Source organism: Anomaloglossus baeobatrachus, chromosome 1 (assembly GCF_048569485.1).
Source record: "Anomaloglossus baeobatrachus isolate aAnoBae1 chromosome 1, aAnoBae1.hap1, whole genome shotgun sequence".
In the NCBI taxonomy this organism is placed as follows: Eukaryota; Metazoa; Chordata; class Amphibia; order Anura; family Aromobatidae; genus Anomaloglossus; species Anomaloglossus baeobatrachus.
The window spans coordinates 493,199,783-493,220,835 of record NC_134353.1 but is presented as its reverse complement, the minus strand read 5'-3'; the positions used below and the strand labels follow the sequence as shown (position 1 = coordinate 493,220,835).

General features: G+C 47.5%; 1 protein-coding gene across 1 annotated transcript in view; it reads right to left on the bottom strand.

Moving 5' to 3' along the window:
- The window catches only part of DGKQ (diacylglycerol kinase theta), a 241,251-nt gene extending 220,798 nt beyond the window's left edge, over window positions 1-20,453 (bottom strand). Inside the window, exon 1 of the mRNA XM_075347487.1 lies at window positions 19,932-20,453. Coding sequence (XP_075203602.1) covers window positions 19,932-20,220 — 289 coding nt within the window. The 5' untranslated portion in view covers window positions 20,221-20,453. The remainder of the gene's footprint in view (window positions 1-19,931) is intronic.
- Between the last annotated feature and the right edge of the window lie 600 nt (window positions 20,454-21,053).

The following is a 21,053-nucleotide window of genomic DNA, read 5'->3' as shown; positions in this document are numbered from 1 at the left end:
AGCGCGAGAGAGAGAGCGCGAGAGCGCGAGAGAGAGAGAGAAAAAAAAAGAAAAAAAAAATGACGAATCCGGACCGTGCACCTGGAATCCCGCGTCGGACCCGGATCTACCGCTGAAACCGCGCAGAACCGGATTTTTCCAGTCCGGGTCCGCTCAACACTAATTACAACCCCTTGGCAAGATTTGTGTGCAGGGTGCAAAAAGGAAGAGAGTGGGCCAAGTGGCAGAAAAGGAGAGCAGGGACAAAAAATAAAATTAAACAAACCTGACAAATTTAGGAGACCAGCAGTATTTCAGTTATATGGGGTAAAAAAAAATTACGGATTTATGGGAAATGACTGGTCCTCTTTAAAGCATTAGGAAGTTCCTACTTGGCCACTAAAGTTGTTCCTGAGACATAGTCATAGTAATTATTATAAATATAAAACATCTGAAGAGCCACCAATAAACCCGAGAGCTCCTATAAACTAATAAGATGTGGATGACGCTGTCCAGCAGCACGGACTCTGTTGATACGGAGTGTGCTATTTTGGGCTATTAAATCAACAAATGTGAACAGCTGGAAGTGACACAATCTCCACTGCCAAGTCCGCATCATCAGTAGACCGACACAACAAGCCAACAAGTCTGATTTTCATCTGTGCACTCCCAAGTACGGGAATGGAGGCGCATTATGGCTCTGGACATGCTTTGTTGGTGAGACACAGAACCTTTCTCCCCCTAGTAACAATATCTTAGTCTATGAAAGCATTCAGAGGCTGAGCGGCTCAGCACGGCTCATCCATAGTCTGACAACGTCAAAAGGAGACACTTTTCTGTTTTGCAAGTTTTTCTTTTATTTTTTGATGAATCGATTTTTACTACATTTGTTTCCCTTACCAGATGCCCATTTATTAAAAGCAGTTTCCCCTAGACTCCATGTTGCGGACCATTTCTTGTGTCCAGACAAAAAAAAGTTATAGTAACTAAGTTATTAAATCCAACTGGAAAAGAGGAAAATGGAAGATATTTTATGAGACTTCTGATCCCATCTCACATAAATGGATACAGTAAAAATCATTGCGATCTAGGAAGCATTATCTGTTTTGAATATTGTAAAAGATCACACAGAAGAAATACACTAAAATCTGCCTTTAAAATGGCTTGTCCCCTACTAGGCAACCCCTTCTGATTCCACGTTTCCCCTGGATAAAATAATAAAGTCTATACTCACCTCCCATATCGGCGCCCTTCCAGTGTACGCTCCCCCTGTATTGTGATACCCAGCACATAAAAAGCAAAAGGCTACAGGCTGCAGCCCCCAGCCGTGTGCTTATCTTGACTGTGTCAAAATAAGAGAAACCCTATGTAGTTTATTTATTTTTTTTTTATTATTTAAATAAATAAATTTTAAAAAACTGGTGTGCAGGCCTCCCCAATTTTCATACCCAGTCATGATAAAGCCGACAGCTGGGGGCTGGTATTTTCAGGCTGGGGAGGGTTCACCCATCACTATTCATGAGATCTCACATTTATTGACTGGACTTATAAAATGCTACATTTAAAAGGGGTTTCCACTAATGGAGAAACCCTTATTAGAAGATTTGTCCCATATAAGCTGTGGCCACCACCAGTGAACCCTTATATACAGTATTTTTTAATGCTGTATATAAGTAACCAGGCAGATCTATATATGTGATGGGGCGTTGCTGGTCTCAGTCCTGTGGCTTCTCTCTTCTTGCAATCGCCATCCTCTTCCTTGCGTTCTACATCATCCACACAGACCGCCATTGAGCTCCTGAGGAAGCGCACTTCTCTCAGCTCTGCTGCAGACATAAAGTACTGTTATGTAGAGGTGCAAGGAAAGGTAAAAGAATGCTAGCGTTTGTGCACTACATCCACAAGGAGTGGGGAAGGAGGACAGCAATCGCAAGACAGGAGGCGGCAGACAGAGAACAGCGAGGCCCATCAGACTGGATGGCGCTGCAGTGAAGTATAATAAAAGCTGTTTTTACATTCTACACAGCGGCATGGCCACTTATATACAGCATTCTAGAATAGTGTATATAAGGGCTTACTGGTGCTGGCCACAGCTTATAGGGGACAAATCTGGTAACAGGTTCCATTTAAGGGCATACTTGCAGTACTGTGTATTGGAAGTGACTGGGTGTAACTGCCTGGAGATAGTGGGAGGGGGCAGAGACAGTGGGTGGGACTGCCCAGAGTTAGTGGGCGGAAGCGGTCCATGTGGTCATGGAGTTCTTTATAATAAAAGCAGGGTTCTAGGGGGTAAGACGTCAAGAGGGGTGCGGGGGGGGGGGGACAAAGTCCCATTGCATAATTAAATTATTAATAATTATGCAATGGGGGCTTTGCCCGTCCCTCTATATCCCCCACTGCCTTGGGGGTGTTACTCCCAGACCACACTTCTATTATAAAGAACTCCATGACCACATGGACTTAAAAATTAATGTTTATTCCACTGCGCCTCAAAAAGAAACGTTGGGCCACCTAAGCTTGTCCCGCCCACCCCATCTCTGGGCTGTCATGCCTAGTCACTTCTGGTCCCAGATACCGCAAGCATGCACTTTAAGTGACGCTGGGTGCTGCATAAATTTAAAAAAAAATTACACTTAAAGGGTAATTTTCAAAATAGTAATATTTTTTACAAATCACAGTAAATTAATACTTATTGTTAAAAAACAGACTAAAGGTCCAGTCACACATAACGAGATCGTGAACGAGATCGCTACTACGTCACAGTTCCCGGATCGTTGCTGAGTCGTTGGTGAAATCGTATGTGAGGTGTCCCACACACCGACTTTAGGAATGTGCATGCGACCCTTATAACGATCTTGTAAATTGTCGGGACCCTGTCACACAACAGCTGTGGTAACGATTCCGATCTCGATTAGGGGCGTAGTGAAACGCAGTGAGCCACGTAGGCGTGCATTTGCGTCGCCTTTTCCACACCCCTCCGCTCCGATTGGTGGCCAATACTGCGTTCTGAATGGGCGGGTGGGCGGGCCTAAAAGGTAACTTTTGTATCGCGTCATCCTTTGTCATTTCTTTTGAGCTTTGCTTTGAGAATGGAACCTGCGACTCCACCCTGATCCATTCGTACTTTGTACCCGGTTGCTTGCTTGCTTTTCGGATCGAAGCTGCATCTGCACCCGGATTCATCCCTCCTTCGTTCCCGAGTGTTTATCAGCGTCAACCAATCGGTGCAGAGGGGGCGTGGAAACAGGGACGCAACTACACGCCTACATGCCACACTAAAGTTCTAATCTAGGTCGTTAACGAAATCGTAGGTAGGTGTCAAACATACAGATCCATCCTGCCCAGCAGGACTCCAACAAACCAAAAATGGCCCAGGCTGTTCAGCATCAACCAACGATTTCACAGCAGGGGGCGGATCGTTGGTACGTGTCAAACATGAGGAGATCGCTAGTAAAGTAATTGTTGCGTCACAGAAACTGTGAAGTAGCAACAATCTCGTTCTCGATCTCGTTATGTGTGAAGTGGCCTTAAGCCCAACTTAAAGTTGTTTTCTTTTATGTACATTTGTCTCTTTTTTATCTTTATCTGCCCCTCTGTGTATCCATTTTCTCAAAGCATGATAAGTGGTCATATTCTTATCTGTTAAAACTACCTGACCCTGCAGCACATTAGTGCCGCAAAACCCCCAACATCTCTCCTGTGTGTTCCTGAAACAGTTACAAGTGTAAAGGTTTTGGTACCATGTTAGCCAGTTGAAAAATTATTGAATGTTCTCAGTGAGAGGAACAAAATTGTGATTTTGTGATACCTTTTAATGGCTAACTAAAATAAAATAAAGTGATATTACAAAGCAAGCTTTCGAGACATCTCAGGTCCCTTCATCAGGCATGAAAAAGTAGAACCTCTTTGTGATATAAAGATAATGTAAAAGCCCTCATACACATTAGACTAGAGGTGCACAACATTTTTTCGATCTAAGAGCCACATTGCCAAACTGAACCAACCCCAAAAGCAGCAAAAAAAGGGGTACTTACACTAATATATCACCAGAGCCACCATCAGTACATTAATACATCACCAGAAGCACGTTTAAGTTTTGGGGAGGATTTGGAGAGTTTCTGCTCCAAAAAAAATCAGTGTGAACACAAACTAATTTAAACTGAGTTTTTGAAGCATAGGCTCACCAAATCCTCCTCATAAAAATAATCTTACATTTCTGAATTTTGAGTAAGTTTTAACAAAGCCATGAAACATGCTTTGGATTATTACATGTGTAGAATATCAGATCCATTGTAAGTATAAGTACGGCACCGGAACCTCCAGAAGTACACAAATGCAGCATCGGAATCACCGTTAGTATCCGTACATGAATGAAGAGTCAAAACCACCATCAGTACATGAATGCAGCAACAGAACCACCATTAGTACATGTGTACAGCACCAAGCAAAGTGCAGCAATCAATTGCAATGTCAGGTCCGCCCCATAATGCAATTGTATTGCTTGAATCTACAATTTCCAGTATGTCCTTAATCAAAAGGAGATGCTGGGAGTTGTTGTTACCAGGCATCAACAGGTAGAGGACCATAAGGAACCTTAGTATTGGTAGTCAGTATCTCAAACATTTACATCCAGGTACTTTATAGACATCTTCAATGATTGGAGTTATTCCCATCCCTTTTGTCTCCACATAGTACAGATGCCATGATAAAATTTCATGCCTAGAACTCGTGGCTTTAAATTTACCTAATCTCCATCTTCAGCAGCACTTGTCAACACGATTCCAATAAAAAGAAAAGTTTTATACTGCCCAAAAATAAAAATATCCCCCATGCTGCATCACAAAATAAATGCCGTCAGTACGTTTCCTAAACACTGCCTCTCTGTATAATATGCCAACTGCACTGCCCCTCCCCATATTGTCCCTCTCACAGTGCCCCTCTCCATATTTGCCCCCCACAGTGCCATTCTCCATATTGTCCCCCCACAGTAGCTCTCTACATATTGTCCCCCCCAGTGCCCCTCTCCATATTGTCCCACCCCACACACTGCAAAACTCTATATTGTCCCCCACACACACTGCCCCTCTCCATTGTCATAGTACCAGCCCATACGCTGCTCCTCTCCATAATACCCCCACACACTGCCTCTCTCCATAATAGCCCCCCGCCCTCACAATGACCCTCCCCATACTGTCTATTCACACTGAGCCACTCCATAATATCAACACCCCACACACACTCTCCCTCTACAAAATATCCTGTCAAACTGTTCCTTTCCCAATACATGACCCCTCATAATGACTGTGCCATGGCAGTCACTCCAATCTTCCTTCCATCTAAAATCATTACACATTTAATCTTCAGCTCCCCCATGGATCACTTACTGGTGTCGCCATGTCCAATACCTCTGCGGCGTGTCAACAAGTCTCCTGATGGCTTCCTCAAAAAACACAGGAGTGCTCAACTAAACGGGTGCATCTGAGTATTGGAGAGTTGGCTAAGATGGCTGTTGGCCAAAAGATCTTCCAAAAAATAATTCCCTCAACAACCATCTATACTGTAAGGGCGGCTTAATGTAGAATTCATCATATGCACACTCTAAAGGCCCCGTCACACTAAGCAACATCGCTAGCAACATCGCTGCTAACGAACAACTTTTGTGACGTTGCTAGCGATGTTGCTGTGTGTGACATCCAGCAACAACCTGGCCCCTGCTGTGAGGTCGTTGGTTGTTGCTGAATGTCCTGGGCCATTTTTTAGTTGTTGCTGTCCCGCTGTGAAGCACAGATCGCTGTGTGTGACAGCAAGACAGCAACAACTAAATGTGCAGGCAGCAGGAGCCGGCTTCTGCGGAGGCTGGTAACCAATGTAAACATCGGGTAACCAAGAAGCCCTGTCCTTGGTTACCCGATATTTACCTTTGATACCAGCCTCCTCCGCTCTCACTGTCAGTGCCGGCTCCTGCTCTGTGCACATGTAGCTGCAGCACACATCGGGTTAATTAACCCGATGTGTGCTGTAACTAGGAGAGCAAGGAGCCAGCGCTAAGCATTGTGCGCTGCTCCCTGCTCTGTGCACATTTAGCTGCAGCACACATCGGGTAATTAACCCGATGTGTGCTGTAACTAGGAGAGCAAGGAGCCAGCGCTCAGTGTGCGCTGCTCCCTGTTCTCTGCACGTGTAGCTCCGTGCAGTGGTAACCAAGGTAAATATCGGGTTGGTTACCCGATATTTACCTTAGTTACCAAGCGCAGCATCTTCCACGCGGCGCTGGGGGCTGGTCACTGGTTGCTGGTGAGCTCACCAGCAACTCGTGTAGCGACGCTCCAGCGATCCCTGCCAGGTCAGGTTGCTGGTGGGATCGCTGGAGCGTCGCAGTGTGACATCTCACCAGCAACCTCCTAGCAACTTACCAGCGATCCCTATCGTTGTTGGGATCGCTGGTAAGTTGCTTAGTGTGACTGGACCTTAATACTGTACAGTACCCTGCTTGAACAATTTTATCTTTTATCTAGAGTAGTTTAGCTGCCTGTGGGGTTTAACATCATTAGCTGGTTGGAGCACAGCTCAACTCTTCTGCTTCCCTCCACAATGACAATGCAGAGCTGTGTCTGTTGCCTGCGATTGACAGATAAGCGATGTGACACTATAAATGCTGCACATAGCAGAAAACAATCATCTGTCATATGCATCAACAGAGCAGCATTTGCAGTTTCACCTCACGCAGAAGGCAAAAAAGAACAGCTCAACTAATCTCTGCCCCTGTACACAAAGCCTCATTCTGCTGTATATATCTGCTCTCAGCCCCCTGTAGACAACTCATCGGGTAGTAGATCTTAGTAACCAGAACTCTGCTGCTTCCTATTTTGTGCTCCCACTCTTTGCCATAAAATCATCCCTCACAGTAGAAGCTCAGTTCTAGATCTAGAAAAGCTAAACTGGTAGGATGCCAATTGAGAAAAATATTGCATTGTTCATGAGCTGAAACTACTACTGGACACTTCCAATGGCACCTGAAGAGTTAGGGGTACTTTGCACACTACGACATCGCAGCTGCGATGTCGGTGGGGTCAAATTAAAAGTGATGCACTTCCGGCATCGCATGTGACATCGCAGTGTGTAAAGGCTCGATGATACGATTAACGAGCGCAAAAGCGTCGTAATCGTACCATCGCTGCGTCGGCGTAATCCATAATTACGCTGACGCGACAGTCCGATGTTGTTCCTCGCTCCTGCGGCAGCACACATCGCTGTGTGTGAAGCCGCAGGAGCGAGGAACATCTCTTACCGGCGTCACTGCGGCTTCCGTAGAATATGCGGAAGGAAGGAGATGGGCGGGATGTTTACATCCCACTCATCTCCGCCCCGATTGGCCGCCTGGTGTGTGACGTCGCTATGACGCCGCACGACCCGCCCCCTTAACAAGGAGGCGGGTCGATGGCCAGAGCGACGGTCGCAGGACAGGTGAGTCCATGTGAAGCTGCCGTAGCGATAATGTTCGCTACAGCAGCTATCACAAGGATATCGCTGCTGCGACGGGGGCGGGGACTATCGCGCTCGGCATCGTAGCATCGGCCTGCGATGTCGCAGCGTGCAAAGTACCCCTAAGGGTACGTCACACTTTAGCGACGCTCCAGCGATCCCACCAGTGATCTGACCTGGTTAGGATCTCTGGTGCGTCGCTACATGATCGCGGGTGAGCTGTCAATCAGGCAGATCTCACCAGCGACCAGTGACCAGCCCCCAGCGATGCGTGGAAGCGATGCTGCGCTTGGTAACTAAGGTAAATATCGGGTAACCAAGCGCTTGGTTACCCAATATTTACCTTGGTTACCAGCGCACACCGCTTAGCGCTGGCTCCCTGCACTCCTAGTCAGAGTACACATAGGGTTAATAAGAAAACCGCTTTGCTTATTTACCCGATGTGTACTCCGGCTACGTGTGCAGGGAGCAGGGACTGGCAGCCTGAGAGCAACGGACGCTAGTAACCAAGGTAAATATCGGGTAACCAAGCAAAGCACTTCGCTTGGTTACCCGATATTTACCTTGGTTACAGCTTACCGCAGGCTGCCAGAAGCCGGCTCCTGCTCCCTGCACATTCAGATCGTTGCTCTCTCGCTGTCAAACACAGCGATGTGTGCTTCACAGCAGGAGAGCAACGTCCAAAAAATGATCCAGAGCAGTGTGTAACGAGCAGCGATTTCACAGCAGGGGCCAGGTCGCTGCTCAGTGTCACACACAGCGAGATCGCTGATGAGGTCACTGGTGCATCACAAAAACCGTGACTCAGCAGCGATCTCGCTATGTGAGAAGTACCCCTTAGTAGTTGCTGGAGTGTCATCTTTATGCTATGTGCGCCCGCTGCATCTAGAAACGCAGCCTGGGGTTCAAAAACGCATGCGTTTTTGATGCATTTTTGAGTTGAAATCTATATGTGGAAGGGCTCAAAAACACTTGCAAAAACACAAAGAATTCACATGCTGCAAGTTTGTGGTCACCACAAAGATGTAGCCAAAAAAACCTGCAACATGCAAACAGCAAAGATAAAATCTGATTTTGCTGGGACCCAAGCTGCACCCAAAAAATGTGTCAAAAGAACGCAGCGTGTACATGAGGCCTTAACTGAAGTGATATGTGCAAATGGGGCAGATTTAACAATAGGTTAAAAGACTTAATTTTGGGAATACCACTTTAACTATTGGACGGGTGCCGCTCACTCCCCATGCCCTATGTCCCTTGCCACTCTCATTTACAAATAATGTCAGATAACTTGCTATGCCAATTAGTCGCCAGGATTAAACAGCCATTCTGGTATGGTATTTCATAATACGTACACCTACCTCATCAGGTTTAACAAATCTATTAAATTATGTATAGTTTGTATTGTTAAATCTGGTGACAGATCCAAGTTAGACAAATCTCTATATTCTGGATGTTTTACAATAATGAACAGTTTTTAAGCACTACATTATCATGTTCTCATTGAGAACAATTATGGCACAATCAATGGCAAACCAAAGAAGATAGCCAATAGTGATGGGCAAACCCGAACTGTAAAGTTTGGGGTCCATAATGTATACCTAGTTTAAGTGCACAGACCTTGAAAAAAAGACTTCGAGGAAATCCATGTAACTGTTCGGGTTCAGCAACCTGGATAATGATAGACATTAAAAAAGAAAAACAATAAGGAATAAAGTAGGACCATTGTATTTACCGACCTTCCTAGTGGTTGTATCACTACTTACGGATCCACTCATTACCTCTTATACATGGTCACTGCTTCCCCTGCCCACCGTCAGTCCTACGCTCTGTGATTAGTTGCAGTCAGACCGCACCTCCAGCGTGTGTGACAGTGTCTGTGATTGGTGGGAATCTGCATCCCTATGGGGGTGTTAAAATAAATAAAAAAAATTGGCGAGGAGTCCCCCCCACATTGTGATACCCAGCACAGATAAAACAGACTGCTACAGTTTGCAGCCCCGAGCCGTGTGCTGATCTTGGCGGTTTTTCAGAATAAGATGGACCCTTGCAGTTTTTTAATTATTTAGTTTAAAAAAAAAGGTGTGTGGTCCCCCAATTTTGATACCTAGCTACAATAAAGTAGACAGCTGGGGGCTGGTATTTTTACCCCGGGCAGGCCCATGGGTATTGGGCCCTTCCCAGCCTAAAAATAGCAGCCCACAGCCTCCTCGAATTGTCGCATCCATTAAATGCGACAATTCGAGCGCTTTACCTGGCTCATCTCGATTGCCATGGAGCGGTGGCAATTGGGGTAATATAAGGGGTTAATGATAGCTAAGAGGGTAATGAGTGGCCCTGAAAGTAGTGATACAGCTGCGTGGGAGACTTGGTAAATATAACTGTCCTGCTTTAAGCCCTCTAGTCTTTTCTACCACCATTTTACAGCACAATGTTTGAGTTCCCGTAGACTTATATGTAGTTCGGTATCCAGGCAGATGTTCGGGTTCAAGTCCGGTCGTGAACCAGGTCCAGCTGGACCAGCCGAACCTGAACATATTTGCAGGTTCTCCCATTTCTAATAGTCAATGAAAAGTTGGCACGCCTTTGACAGGCATTCCACCAGCAGAGGAATCACAGAATGAAAGGGTTAGGGCATACGCACTGTGAAGATTAATACTGCTGTAGATTATTATTAGATGATTCAACCTCATTATTTTACGTAGGATATTAAACTGGACGGCAGAATTCCTTCTACTGTAATATTCAGGGCATTATTTCTGGCATACTGTAATTTTCTCGATGGTAATACTGACGTATTACTCTCCATGGGAGTTCTCACTAGAATTTTATAGATTCCTATGAATAATTTCTCTATACACTGGCCATTATCCCTGAGCTATTACACATTTTCAGTGACACACTCCTAATTGTCTGGCAACATTAATGCAAACTAAACCTTGATAGAATTAAATTTTACTACTAAGCCCCAACCCTCCATTGTAGATAGAATCCAGCATTGGCCGCCTTCCAAGCCATGGCCATTGTGCTCACAAAAAGCATGTATACACACTGCCCATGAAATACTTAGGACTCACCGGCTCAATCTTCTGTGCCCATACAGGGTTATGTTTAAAGCACACGGCTTACTAGAAAGCTGAAGTCCAAAATTTGTTCAGTGGAAAGACAACAATGTTCTGAAGCGGAATAGTGCTTCATCCAATTGTGCAGGATGGGAAATTCATAAGCATGGAGGACCACTGTCGATCAGATCCAATCACACAAACCTACTAGTTCCAGACTTAGGCCTAAGTCACACGGCATGAAAATCAGAGCGAGTGGAGTGTGATAAACCATCGCATTCCACTCAAACCAATATTAGCCTGTGTGTCAGCACACATGAGTGATTATTTATTCAGCCCTAATCGGACCGAGAAAACAATCGCAGCATGCTACGACTGTAATGCGATCCTAGATTCTATCGCACCCATTCAAGTCTATGAGGCGAGAGAAAAATCACACTGCGCTCACAGTACACCGGTGTACCGCGAGTGCAGGGCGAGAATGGCAATAGCCGGCAACGGAGGAGAGAGGGAGAGAAATCCCTCCCTCCCCTCCTCAGCGATCGGACCTCAGTCGCAGGGACACTCGCATGACACTCTGCTCCCGCAGTGCTGCCAGTGTAAGCAGAGTGTCATGCGAGGATCGCAGTAGTGCCCCGTGTGGCCCCGGCCTAAGACTAGCAGCGCTTCAAGCCTGTGTTCATAGATACATACATAAGAACGCAAACCAAGAATGAGGATTGAAGGAACACTATGCTGATAAACACTTACACTGGGATATTTCTTGGGGATGAGAAAAAGTAAATTGTCCATGTCAACTTTTAACTACAATACGATTATATAAATGGGCAGGCAAAAAAACATTAATAAGGGGAGATACCAGAGAATCACCAATGAGCCATCTGCAGAATGTACATGACACATAGATGAATCTTTAATTTGGGTAAAGCCATGGAGTGGCAGCTGCACAAAGTGAAGACACAGCAGACCATATTTGCTTTACAAATTGGCGCGTTGGCAGATACTTGCAAAAGATGTATGCACCTGTCCTAGCCACAAGTATCATGCACCTGTCCTAGCCACAAGTATCATGCACCTGTCCTAGCCACAAGTATCATGCACCTGTCCTAGCCACAAGTATCATGCACCTGTCCTAGCCACAAGTATCATGCACCTGTCCTAGCCACAAGTATCATGCACCTGTCCTAGCCACAAGTATCATGCACCTGTCCTAGCCACAAGTATCATGCACCTGTCCTAGCCACAAGTATCATCCACCTGTCCTAGCCACAAGTATCATGCACCTGTCCTAGCCACAAGTATCATGCACCTGTCCTAGCCACAAGTATCATGCACCTATCCTAGCCACAAGTATCATGCACCTGTCCTAGCCACAAGTATCATCCACCTGTCCTAGCCACAAGTATCATGCACCTGTCCTAGCCACAAGTATCATGCACCTGTCCTAGCCACAAGTATCATGCACCTGTCCTAGCCACAAGTATCATGCACCTGTCCTAGCCACAAGTATCGTGCACCTGTCCCAGCCACAAGTATCGTGCACCTGTCCTAGCCACAAGTATCGTGCACCTGTCCTAGCCACAAGTATCGTGCACCTGTCCTAGCCACAAGTATCGTGCACCTGTCCTAGCCACAAGTATCGTGCACCTGTCCTAGCCACAAGTATCGTGCACCTGTCCTAGCCACAAGTATCGTGCACCTGTCCTAGCCACAAGTATCGTGCACCTGTCCTAGCCACAAGTATCGTGCACCTGTCCTAGCCACATGTATCATGCACCTGTCCAAGCCACAAGTATCATGCACCTGTCCAAGCCACAAGTATCATGCACCTGTCCCAGCCACAAGTATCATGCACCTGTCCTAGCCACAAGTATCATGCACCTGTCCTAGCCACAAGTATCATGCACCTGTCCAAGCCACAAGTATCATGCACCTGTCCAAGCCACAAGTATCATGCACCTGTCCCAGCCACAAGTATCATGCACCTGTCCTAGCCACAAGTATCATGCACCTGTCCCAGCCACAAGTATCATGCACCTGTCCTAGCCACAAGTATCGTGCACCTGTCCTAGCCACAAGTATCGTGCACCTGTCCTAGCCACAAGTATCGTGCACCTGTCCTAGCCACAAGTATCGTGCACCTGTCCTAGCCACAAGTATCATGCACCTGTCCTAGCCACAAGTATCATGCACCTGTCCAAGCCACAAGTATCATGCACCTGTCCAAGCCACAAGTATCATGCACCTGTCCCAGCCACAAGTATCATGCACCTGTCCTAGCCACAAGTATCATGCACCTGTCCCAGCCACAAGTATCGTGCACCTGTCCCAGCCACAAGTATCGTGCACCTGTCCAAGCCACAAGTATCATGCACCTGTCCTAGCCACAAGTATCATGCACCTGTCCAAGCCACAAGTATCATGCACCTGTCCAAGCCACAAGTATCATGCACCTGTCCCAGCCACAAGTATCATGCACCTGTCCTAGCCACAAGTATCATGCACCTGTCCTAGCCACAAGTATCATGCACCTGTCCTAGCCACAAGTATCATGCACCTGTCCAAGCCACAAGTATCATGCACCTGTCCCAGCCACAAGTATCATGCACCTGTCCCAGCCACAAGTATCATGCACCTGTCCAAGCCACAAGTATCATGCACCTGTCCAAGCCACAAGTATCATGCACCTGTCCCAGCCACAAGTATCATGCACCTGTCCCAGCCACAAGTATCATGCACCTGTCCCAGCCACAAGTATCATGCACCTGTCCAAGCCACAAGTATCATGCACCTGTCCAAGCCACAAGTATCATGCACCTGTCCAAGCCACAAGTATCATGCACCTGTCCCAGCCACAAGTATCATGCACCTGTCCAAGCCACAAGTATCATGCACCTGTCCCAGCCACAAGTATCATGCACCTGTCCTAGCCACAAGTATCATGCACCTGTCCCAGCCACAAGTATCATGCACCTGTCCTAGCCACAAGTATCATGCACCTGTCCCAGCCACAAGTATCATGCACCTGTCCAAGCCACAAGTATCATGCACCTGTCCCAGCCACAAGTATCATGCACCTGTCCTAGCCACAAGTATCATGCACCTGTCCTAGCCACAAGTATCATGCACCTGTCCTAGCCACAAGTATCATCCACCTGTCCTAGCCACAAGTATCATGCACCTGTCCCAGCCACAAGTATCATGCACCTGTCCTAGCCACAAGTATCATGCACCTGTCCTAGCCACAAGTATCATCCACCTGTCCTAGCCACAAGTATCATGCACCTGTCCTAGCCACAAGTATCATCCACCTGTCCTAGCCACAAGTATCATCCACCTGTCCTAGCCACAAGTATCATGCACCTGTCCTAGCCACAGAATTTTGCTTGTAAAACTGCCGATCACCTGCACAACTGTGCAAACAATCCATCTGAAATACAGTGAAAGGGCTGCAGAGCCGAATCAGCAGTCAAACCACCACAATAATGAACATATGCCACATTCTAGCATTTTAGAAGAGGAATAAATTGTTTGAATGCATAATCCGAGATCGAATCAACTTGGGTAATGCTGTAAAGTAACAAAGATAAGCATTAGTAACATGTTGAATCCCCGGCACAGACTCTGCTGATCTGTGTTACGGGTCTGCAGTTGCAAAATCCTTTATGTCACAAGCTTTAGGACACATTCATGGGTCCGTGAAACACTGTTCTTGTGATGTAGTGGGTTTTCCAACCTGAACTCAACAGTCCATATGCAGTTTGAGTTAGAAGAGCTGCAGCCAGTCCATGCAACACGGTTTGCACATGGACTGTGTTTCATGGATGTCCGAATTCACCTTTAGCTGTCTTGTGCTCTCTACCTTAATAGGGACTCTGCAGCACAGAATGACTGTACAAACCAAGTCCAGGCGCTCGGTGCACCATGGCGGGGAGAATCATTTAACTGCACTTTCCCACCATCTCTACCCACCCTCTTTGATTGACGGCTCTGGCTTCATAGAGCCAGAGAAGGATAGAGATGGAGGGAAAGCAACTAGGTAGGAAAGGGCATTTAAAGGGAACCAAACATCAGCATTTTCCTATATAAGGTGCAGCCAGTGCAGTACTGACACTATCAAGCACAGGCTGTACATACGATTAGTGGGCAGCTCGGGTGTTTAGGCAGCGAAATCCAACTTTATAAAGTTTGAAATTTCATGCACTTTTTGATTGACGTGTGCGCCTCGCTGCTAATGTCCGCGTGTGTTATGCACGTGTATCCCCGCCCCCCCCCCCCACCCCTCCCGCCGTCTGTTCCTCCCTCTCTCTGGTCGTTTGTAAATTTCTAATCTTCAGTTACACGGCGTCGGAGTTAGCGCCTGCGCATTGCGCTCATCTCCGGCGCCCTGTTTCTGAAGCCCACAGTATTATGGTGCATGGGAGGGCAGTGCATGAGAGGGCAACACATGCGCCCTCGCTTCTTCAGATCTGTTGTGACCGCGGGAGCGCGCGCGGTCACAACAGGACTGGAAAACAGCTGATCTTACCGATTAGCTGCAGCAGACGATATTGTAGGAGACGTCTGCTGCAGCTAATCAGGGTAGGATCAGCTGTTTTTATATGGTCCTGCTCATTATATGATGAGACCTTATGGTACAATAATAATTTATAACATAGTGTAGGGACCTCCCTATAAAAGTTTGCCTTGACGGGGCAGGGGGGCTCAAATCATTGATCAATCATTTGCAAAAAATCTCATTGAATTGTTACAGTAGGAATTAATTTGTGAATATTACACTTTTTATTTTCTTATTGTTGCATGCCATTCATAAGCAGTGCTGGCTCCCCTCTTTGTGTTTGTCTTTACATACTCAAAATCAGCCCTCTTTTAATTTAGGATTTCGCACTCCTATGAATCACTAACCTAATTCTTAGTTGTATAACCACAGTTCTTAGAGCTGCTTCACATCTATGTTGTATAGAGTCACCACCTTCTGCCTCCTGTCGCCTGTTATTCCAGCCCAGGATGCTGTGACTACATCCTACAATTTATTTGCATTTGTTGTCTGCCTCAAACGGCATTTTTGATGTCACCCCACAAGTGTTCTATTGGATTAAAGTCAGGTGATTGGCCTGGCCACGCCATAACCTCAATTTTGTTGGTCTGGAACCAAGATTTTCCTAGTTTACCGGTATGTTTAGGGTCATTGCCTTGTTGTAGCACACATTTCAAGGGCATTTCCTCTTCAGTGTAAGGCTATGTGCCCACGGACGCTCGTACCAGCGGATGTATCCGCAGATACGAGCGCATGTTTCCCGCAGCTGCCCGCCGGCGTCCGCAGCTATTGTTAGCTGCTAGATTACAGCGGAATAGCTGCGGGAAACATGCGGACATTTATGCGGCTTACCTGCGAACGTCCCGGCCTCTTATCTCCATAGCGGAGGGCCGGGACATCCCCAAGTAATTCCGCATGAATAATTGACATGCAATTATACATGCGGATGCAGACATCCGCAGCATGGTCGGCAGCCGCACTTTCCGCAGCGTGGACACAGCACTCCCCATGTCCTATCGGATAACATAGGGAGTGACTGTACATGCTAAAACTTGCCGATTTATCTGGAAAATCCAGAAAAATCCGCAGGTTTTCCATGGCAAAATCCGCACAAACAAGCTCCCGTGGGCACCTAGCCTAAGGCAACATGACCTCTTCATGTAATTTGAAATGTGAAAACTGGTCTATGATCCTGGTGTGCGGTAAATAGGCCCCACACCATAGTAAAAAAATCATGCCCATATCACGATGCTTGCACCACCATCCTTCACAGTGTACTCTGGCTTATATTAAGAGTTTGGGGGTCGTCAGATGAACTGTCTGTGGCCCTTTGATTTAAAAAGTACAATTTTACTTTCATCGGTGCACAAAATGTTTCTCCATTTCTCTTTAGGCCAGTTGATTGGTTCTTTGGCAAATTGTCTCCGCTTCAGTATACGGTATGTCTTTTGTAACAGTGGGACTTTGCGGGGACTTCTTGCTAATAGATTAGCTTCATACGGGCGTCTTCTAAAGGGTGCTTTACACGCTGCGACATCGCTACCGATATATTGTCGGGGGTCACGTCATTAGTGACGCACATCCGGCGCCGGTAGGGACATAGCAGCATGTGACACCAAGGAGCAACGATCGCAAAATCGTTCAAAAACGGTGATTGTTGACATGTCGCTCCTTTCCTTAATATCGCTGCTGCCACAGGTCCGATGTGGTTTGTCGTTCCTGTGGCATCACACATCGTTATGTGTGACACTGCGGGAGCGAGGAACATCTCCTTACCTGCGTCTACCGGCAATGAGGAAGGAAGGAGGTGGGCGGCATGTTCCGGACGCTCATCTCCACCCCTCCACTTCTATTGGCCGGCCGCTTAGTGACGTCGCTATGACGCCGAATGCACCTCCCCCTTAGAGGGATTGTTCGGCGGTCACAGTGACGTCGCTGACAAGGTATGTGCGTGTAACGCTGCCGTAGCGATAATGTTCGCTACGGCAGCGAGCACCAAATGTCGCACGAACGACGGGGGCGGGTACTATCGCGCTTGACATTGCTAGCTATCGCTACGATGTCGCAGTGTGTAAAGTACCCTTAACTGTCAATACTCACAGGTAACTTGGAACGGTCTTTGATCATCCTGGATCTGATCATTGGCTGAGCCTTTGCCATTCTGGCTATTCTTCCATCCAATTGAATGGTCGTCTTCCACGTCTCTGTTTTTGCTTTCCATTTTAAAGCATTGGAGATCATTTTAGCTGAGCAGCCGATCATTGTCTGCACTTCTTTATAGGTGTTCGCCTTTCCAAACAACTTTTTAAGCAAAGTACGCTGTTCTTCTGATTATATAGCACATGGGCTGGCTTCAACCTTAAATAAGAGCCACTGATTCACACCGAGAATGATTGACCACACTCATTGAATTCCACACTGCTATTATTTTAACCCTCCTCTTTCAATTAATATTCATATACATGGACTCAAAAACATCCAGATCATGAGTGTGGAGTCTGTGGGTTTTCTAAGAATCTTCTGCACCAATTAGGACATTTTTTGACATGTGGTAATATAATTTATACCAAAAACAGTGAATAATCTGGTCAGTCATATTGGACTGCTATTATTATATAACAGCCTTAGGCCTCATTTTGGCCAATAACACAGGGTGTGGATTGTGCATTAGGGATCTGCAGTAACGAACAGTTTAATGCAAGTGAATGAGGTTTTACAAAAAGTGACCTAGCAAATGGCTGCGATCTATCTCACAAATGAGCTCAGTCGGCTGCCTAGCAACAGGCAGAGGTGACTGCTCCGCTTCCGCAGGCTCTGGTGGAAATCCAGTGTGGTTACCTCCGCTACAAAATAATGGCGTACAGGTAGCATTGGGCATGTTACTATCACAGCCGCTTTACAGTTTGGGGGGCCAATGCCAGGCATCCTGGATAAAGATGCTGCAGATGCATACATTGATGTCAGACATAATTCGATGTATAGAATCTGCAGCAGATTCCGTGCCCCATTTCTTGGGAACTTAGAGCAGAGTAGTAAATGTATTTTTACATGACCACGTTATCTGTTTGTATCCTTATTTATGAACGAGTAAATACATCAAGTGTTAATCATATTGAACGGCGCACTCGAGCAGATAAGCGCTGCTGCCATATGCTTTACTACATTGTTTTAGTGCCATTGATTACCTCCAAATCAAACAAAACTGCACATGAACATGAACTGGGAAGACCATTGTGAGAGCGCAGTAATCCGGCGGCTATGAATTAGCCAGATCGGGATCATCCAGCCACTACTCACTGGAAGCATGTGTTCACAAGATCAGATCACACAGGACTACGGCGGCAGATCCAGCCAGGCTGACAATACCTGCAGGCGCTGCTGCCAGCCAGTGCCATGTCAGGACAGGTGTCACACAGGAACGATAACATGCAACTAATAGCCCATATTGCAGCATAGCCTGGATTACCAAATCTCACAGATATATTGTCTGCTGCTTATATAGCACTGGCAGATTCCACAGCGCAGTACAAAGACTGGCATCATATGACTTCCTGTAGCCAATGGTCACACAGTATAGGATTCTAATAATAAAAGTCTAAATATTGTAATGTATAATAAAAATGCTGTACACAGATTACAAACCTGCACACATCTACTACAGGGCTATCCTACTGTTATAGGGTATAATAGTGTCGCTTATAGGGAAAGTGAAAGAAACAACAGGAGACCGACAACTCTGACAACACAACAGGTGAGTTTACAGACAGCTGCACTGGCAGACACAGCAGGGAAGAACCTTCCATGGCCATCCAGATCGGGCCCAATCTCAGCAGGATCGGATGACTATACATTATGTATGCAGGTGTCAGGGTGGAAAGGATTGCGCATAGAGGTGAGAGCTTGTCCACTCAGGGTCTCCGTCACTATGCCAGGTACACAGGGCACCGGCCAATAGCCTGGCCTTACTTTATGTGTAGGCTTGGGCAGCGTGCCATGGCTTCTCCATGCCATCGCATGTGTCCTATGTGTTCTCTATGACCTGTGGATGCTTCTGTGCCACCGTAAAAATCATTTCCAGCTTTACCTGCCATCCTTACCTTCCAGTACTATGCCCAGAGATGCTTGTGCCCCCATAGAAATTCTTTCCAGCTTTACTGCCAAGCCTTACCTTCCAGTACTATGCCCAGAGATGCTTGTGCCCCCATAAAAAGCTATCTTGTCAGTCTACCCTTCCAGTACTATGCCCAGAGATGCTTCTGTGCCCCCATAATAATCCTCTCCAGACACCTCTGCCAGTCTAACCATCAAAACCAGTACTATGCCCAGAGACGCTTCTGCCCCAATTGAAGCCCTCTCCAGCTTTACCTGCCAGTACTATGCCCAGAGATGCTTGTGTGCCCCCATAAAAATCCTTTCCTGTCAGTCTACCCTTCCAGTACTATGCCAAGAGATGCTTCTGTGCCCCCATAATAATCCTCTCCAGCCACCTCTGCCAGTCTAATCATCAAAACCAGTACTATGCCAGGAGATGCTTCTGTGCCACAATAAATATCCTTTCCAGCTTTACCTGCCAGCCACCTCTGCCAGTACTATGCCCAGAGAGAACTCTGCCAGTACTATGCCCAGAGAGAACTCTGCCAGTACTATGCCCAGAGAGAACTCTGCCAGTACTATGCCCAGAGAGAACTCTGCCAGTACTATGCCCAGAGAGAACTCTGCCAGTACTATGCCCAGAGACGCTTCTGCCCCCATAGAAGTCCTCTCCAGCTTTACCTGCCAGTACTATGCCCAGAGACCCTTCTGCCCCCATAGAAGTCCTCTCCAGCTTTACCTGCCAGTCTAGCCACCCACTCTATGCCCAAGGCCGTCCTTACCTTCGCACTGCTGGCCGCCCAGCCCCCAGATGAAGTCCGTGCAGTGGTGGCAGAAGGTGGGCTTGGTGAGAGTGACTTTCCTGAAGCTGTGCCCTGGAGCCGCCGCTGGCGCCTGCCGGGGTACCTGGTGCTTGCTGCCAGGTGACGAGGGGCTCTGCTTCTGCTGCTGAGGGGGAGTCCTGCTCTTGCCACCCCCGAGCTTGGGACTAGAAGATGGGCTGCTGCTGTTGCTTCCCCCTCCACGGTGGCCCAGATTTCCAAACCTTGCTCTGGCTCCGTCTGCAGCCATCTCTCCCTCTCAGACAGGGAGGAGGGCCCAAGACACGCGCGGCAGACAAGGAAGCGACAAGGGGGGATCCTGGCACAGGGTCTGACGGTATTAATCCACAGAGGGCAGCCGAGACAACATGTCTGCGCCTCAGCAGTCAGCGAGACTGTGAGAGAGGACTCCGGGCTCAGGGCAGGCCCCGCCCACTACCGGGTGTCACTGAGAACTTGTGTGCCCGAGCGTGGAGACATTCCCACACCTAGAGCCTCCCCTCAGCGCAGCTGGGCAGCAACCACCACATGTGCCACTCCAGGGAAGGCTGGGGAGCAACCACCACATGTGCCACTCCAGGGAAGGCTGGGCAGCAACCACCACATGTGCCACTCCAGGGAAGGCTGGGCAGCAACCACCACATGTGCCACTTCTGGAGAGGCTGGGGAGCAACCACCACATGTGCCACTCCAGGGAAAGCTGGGCAGCAACCACCACATGTGCCACTCCAGGGAAGGCTGGGCAGCAACCGCCACATGTGCTACTCCAGGGAAGGCTGGGGAGCAACCACCACATGTGCCACTCCAGGAAAGGCTGGGCAGCAACCACCACATGTGCTACTCCAGGGAAGGCTGGGGAGCAACCACCACATGTGCCACTCCAGGAAAGGCTGGGCAGCAACCACCACATGTGCCACTCCAGGGAAGGCTAGGCAGCAACCACCACATGTGCCACTCCAGGGAAGGCTAGGCAGCAAACACCACATGCGTCACTCCAGGGAAGGCTGGGCAGTAACCACCACATGTGCCACTCCAGGGAAGGCTAGGCAGCAAACACCACATGCGTCACTCCAGGAAAGGCTG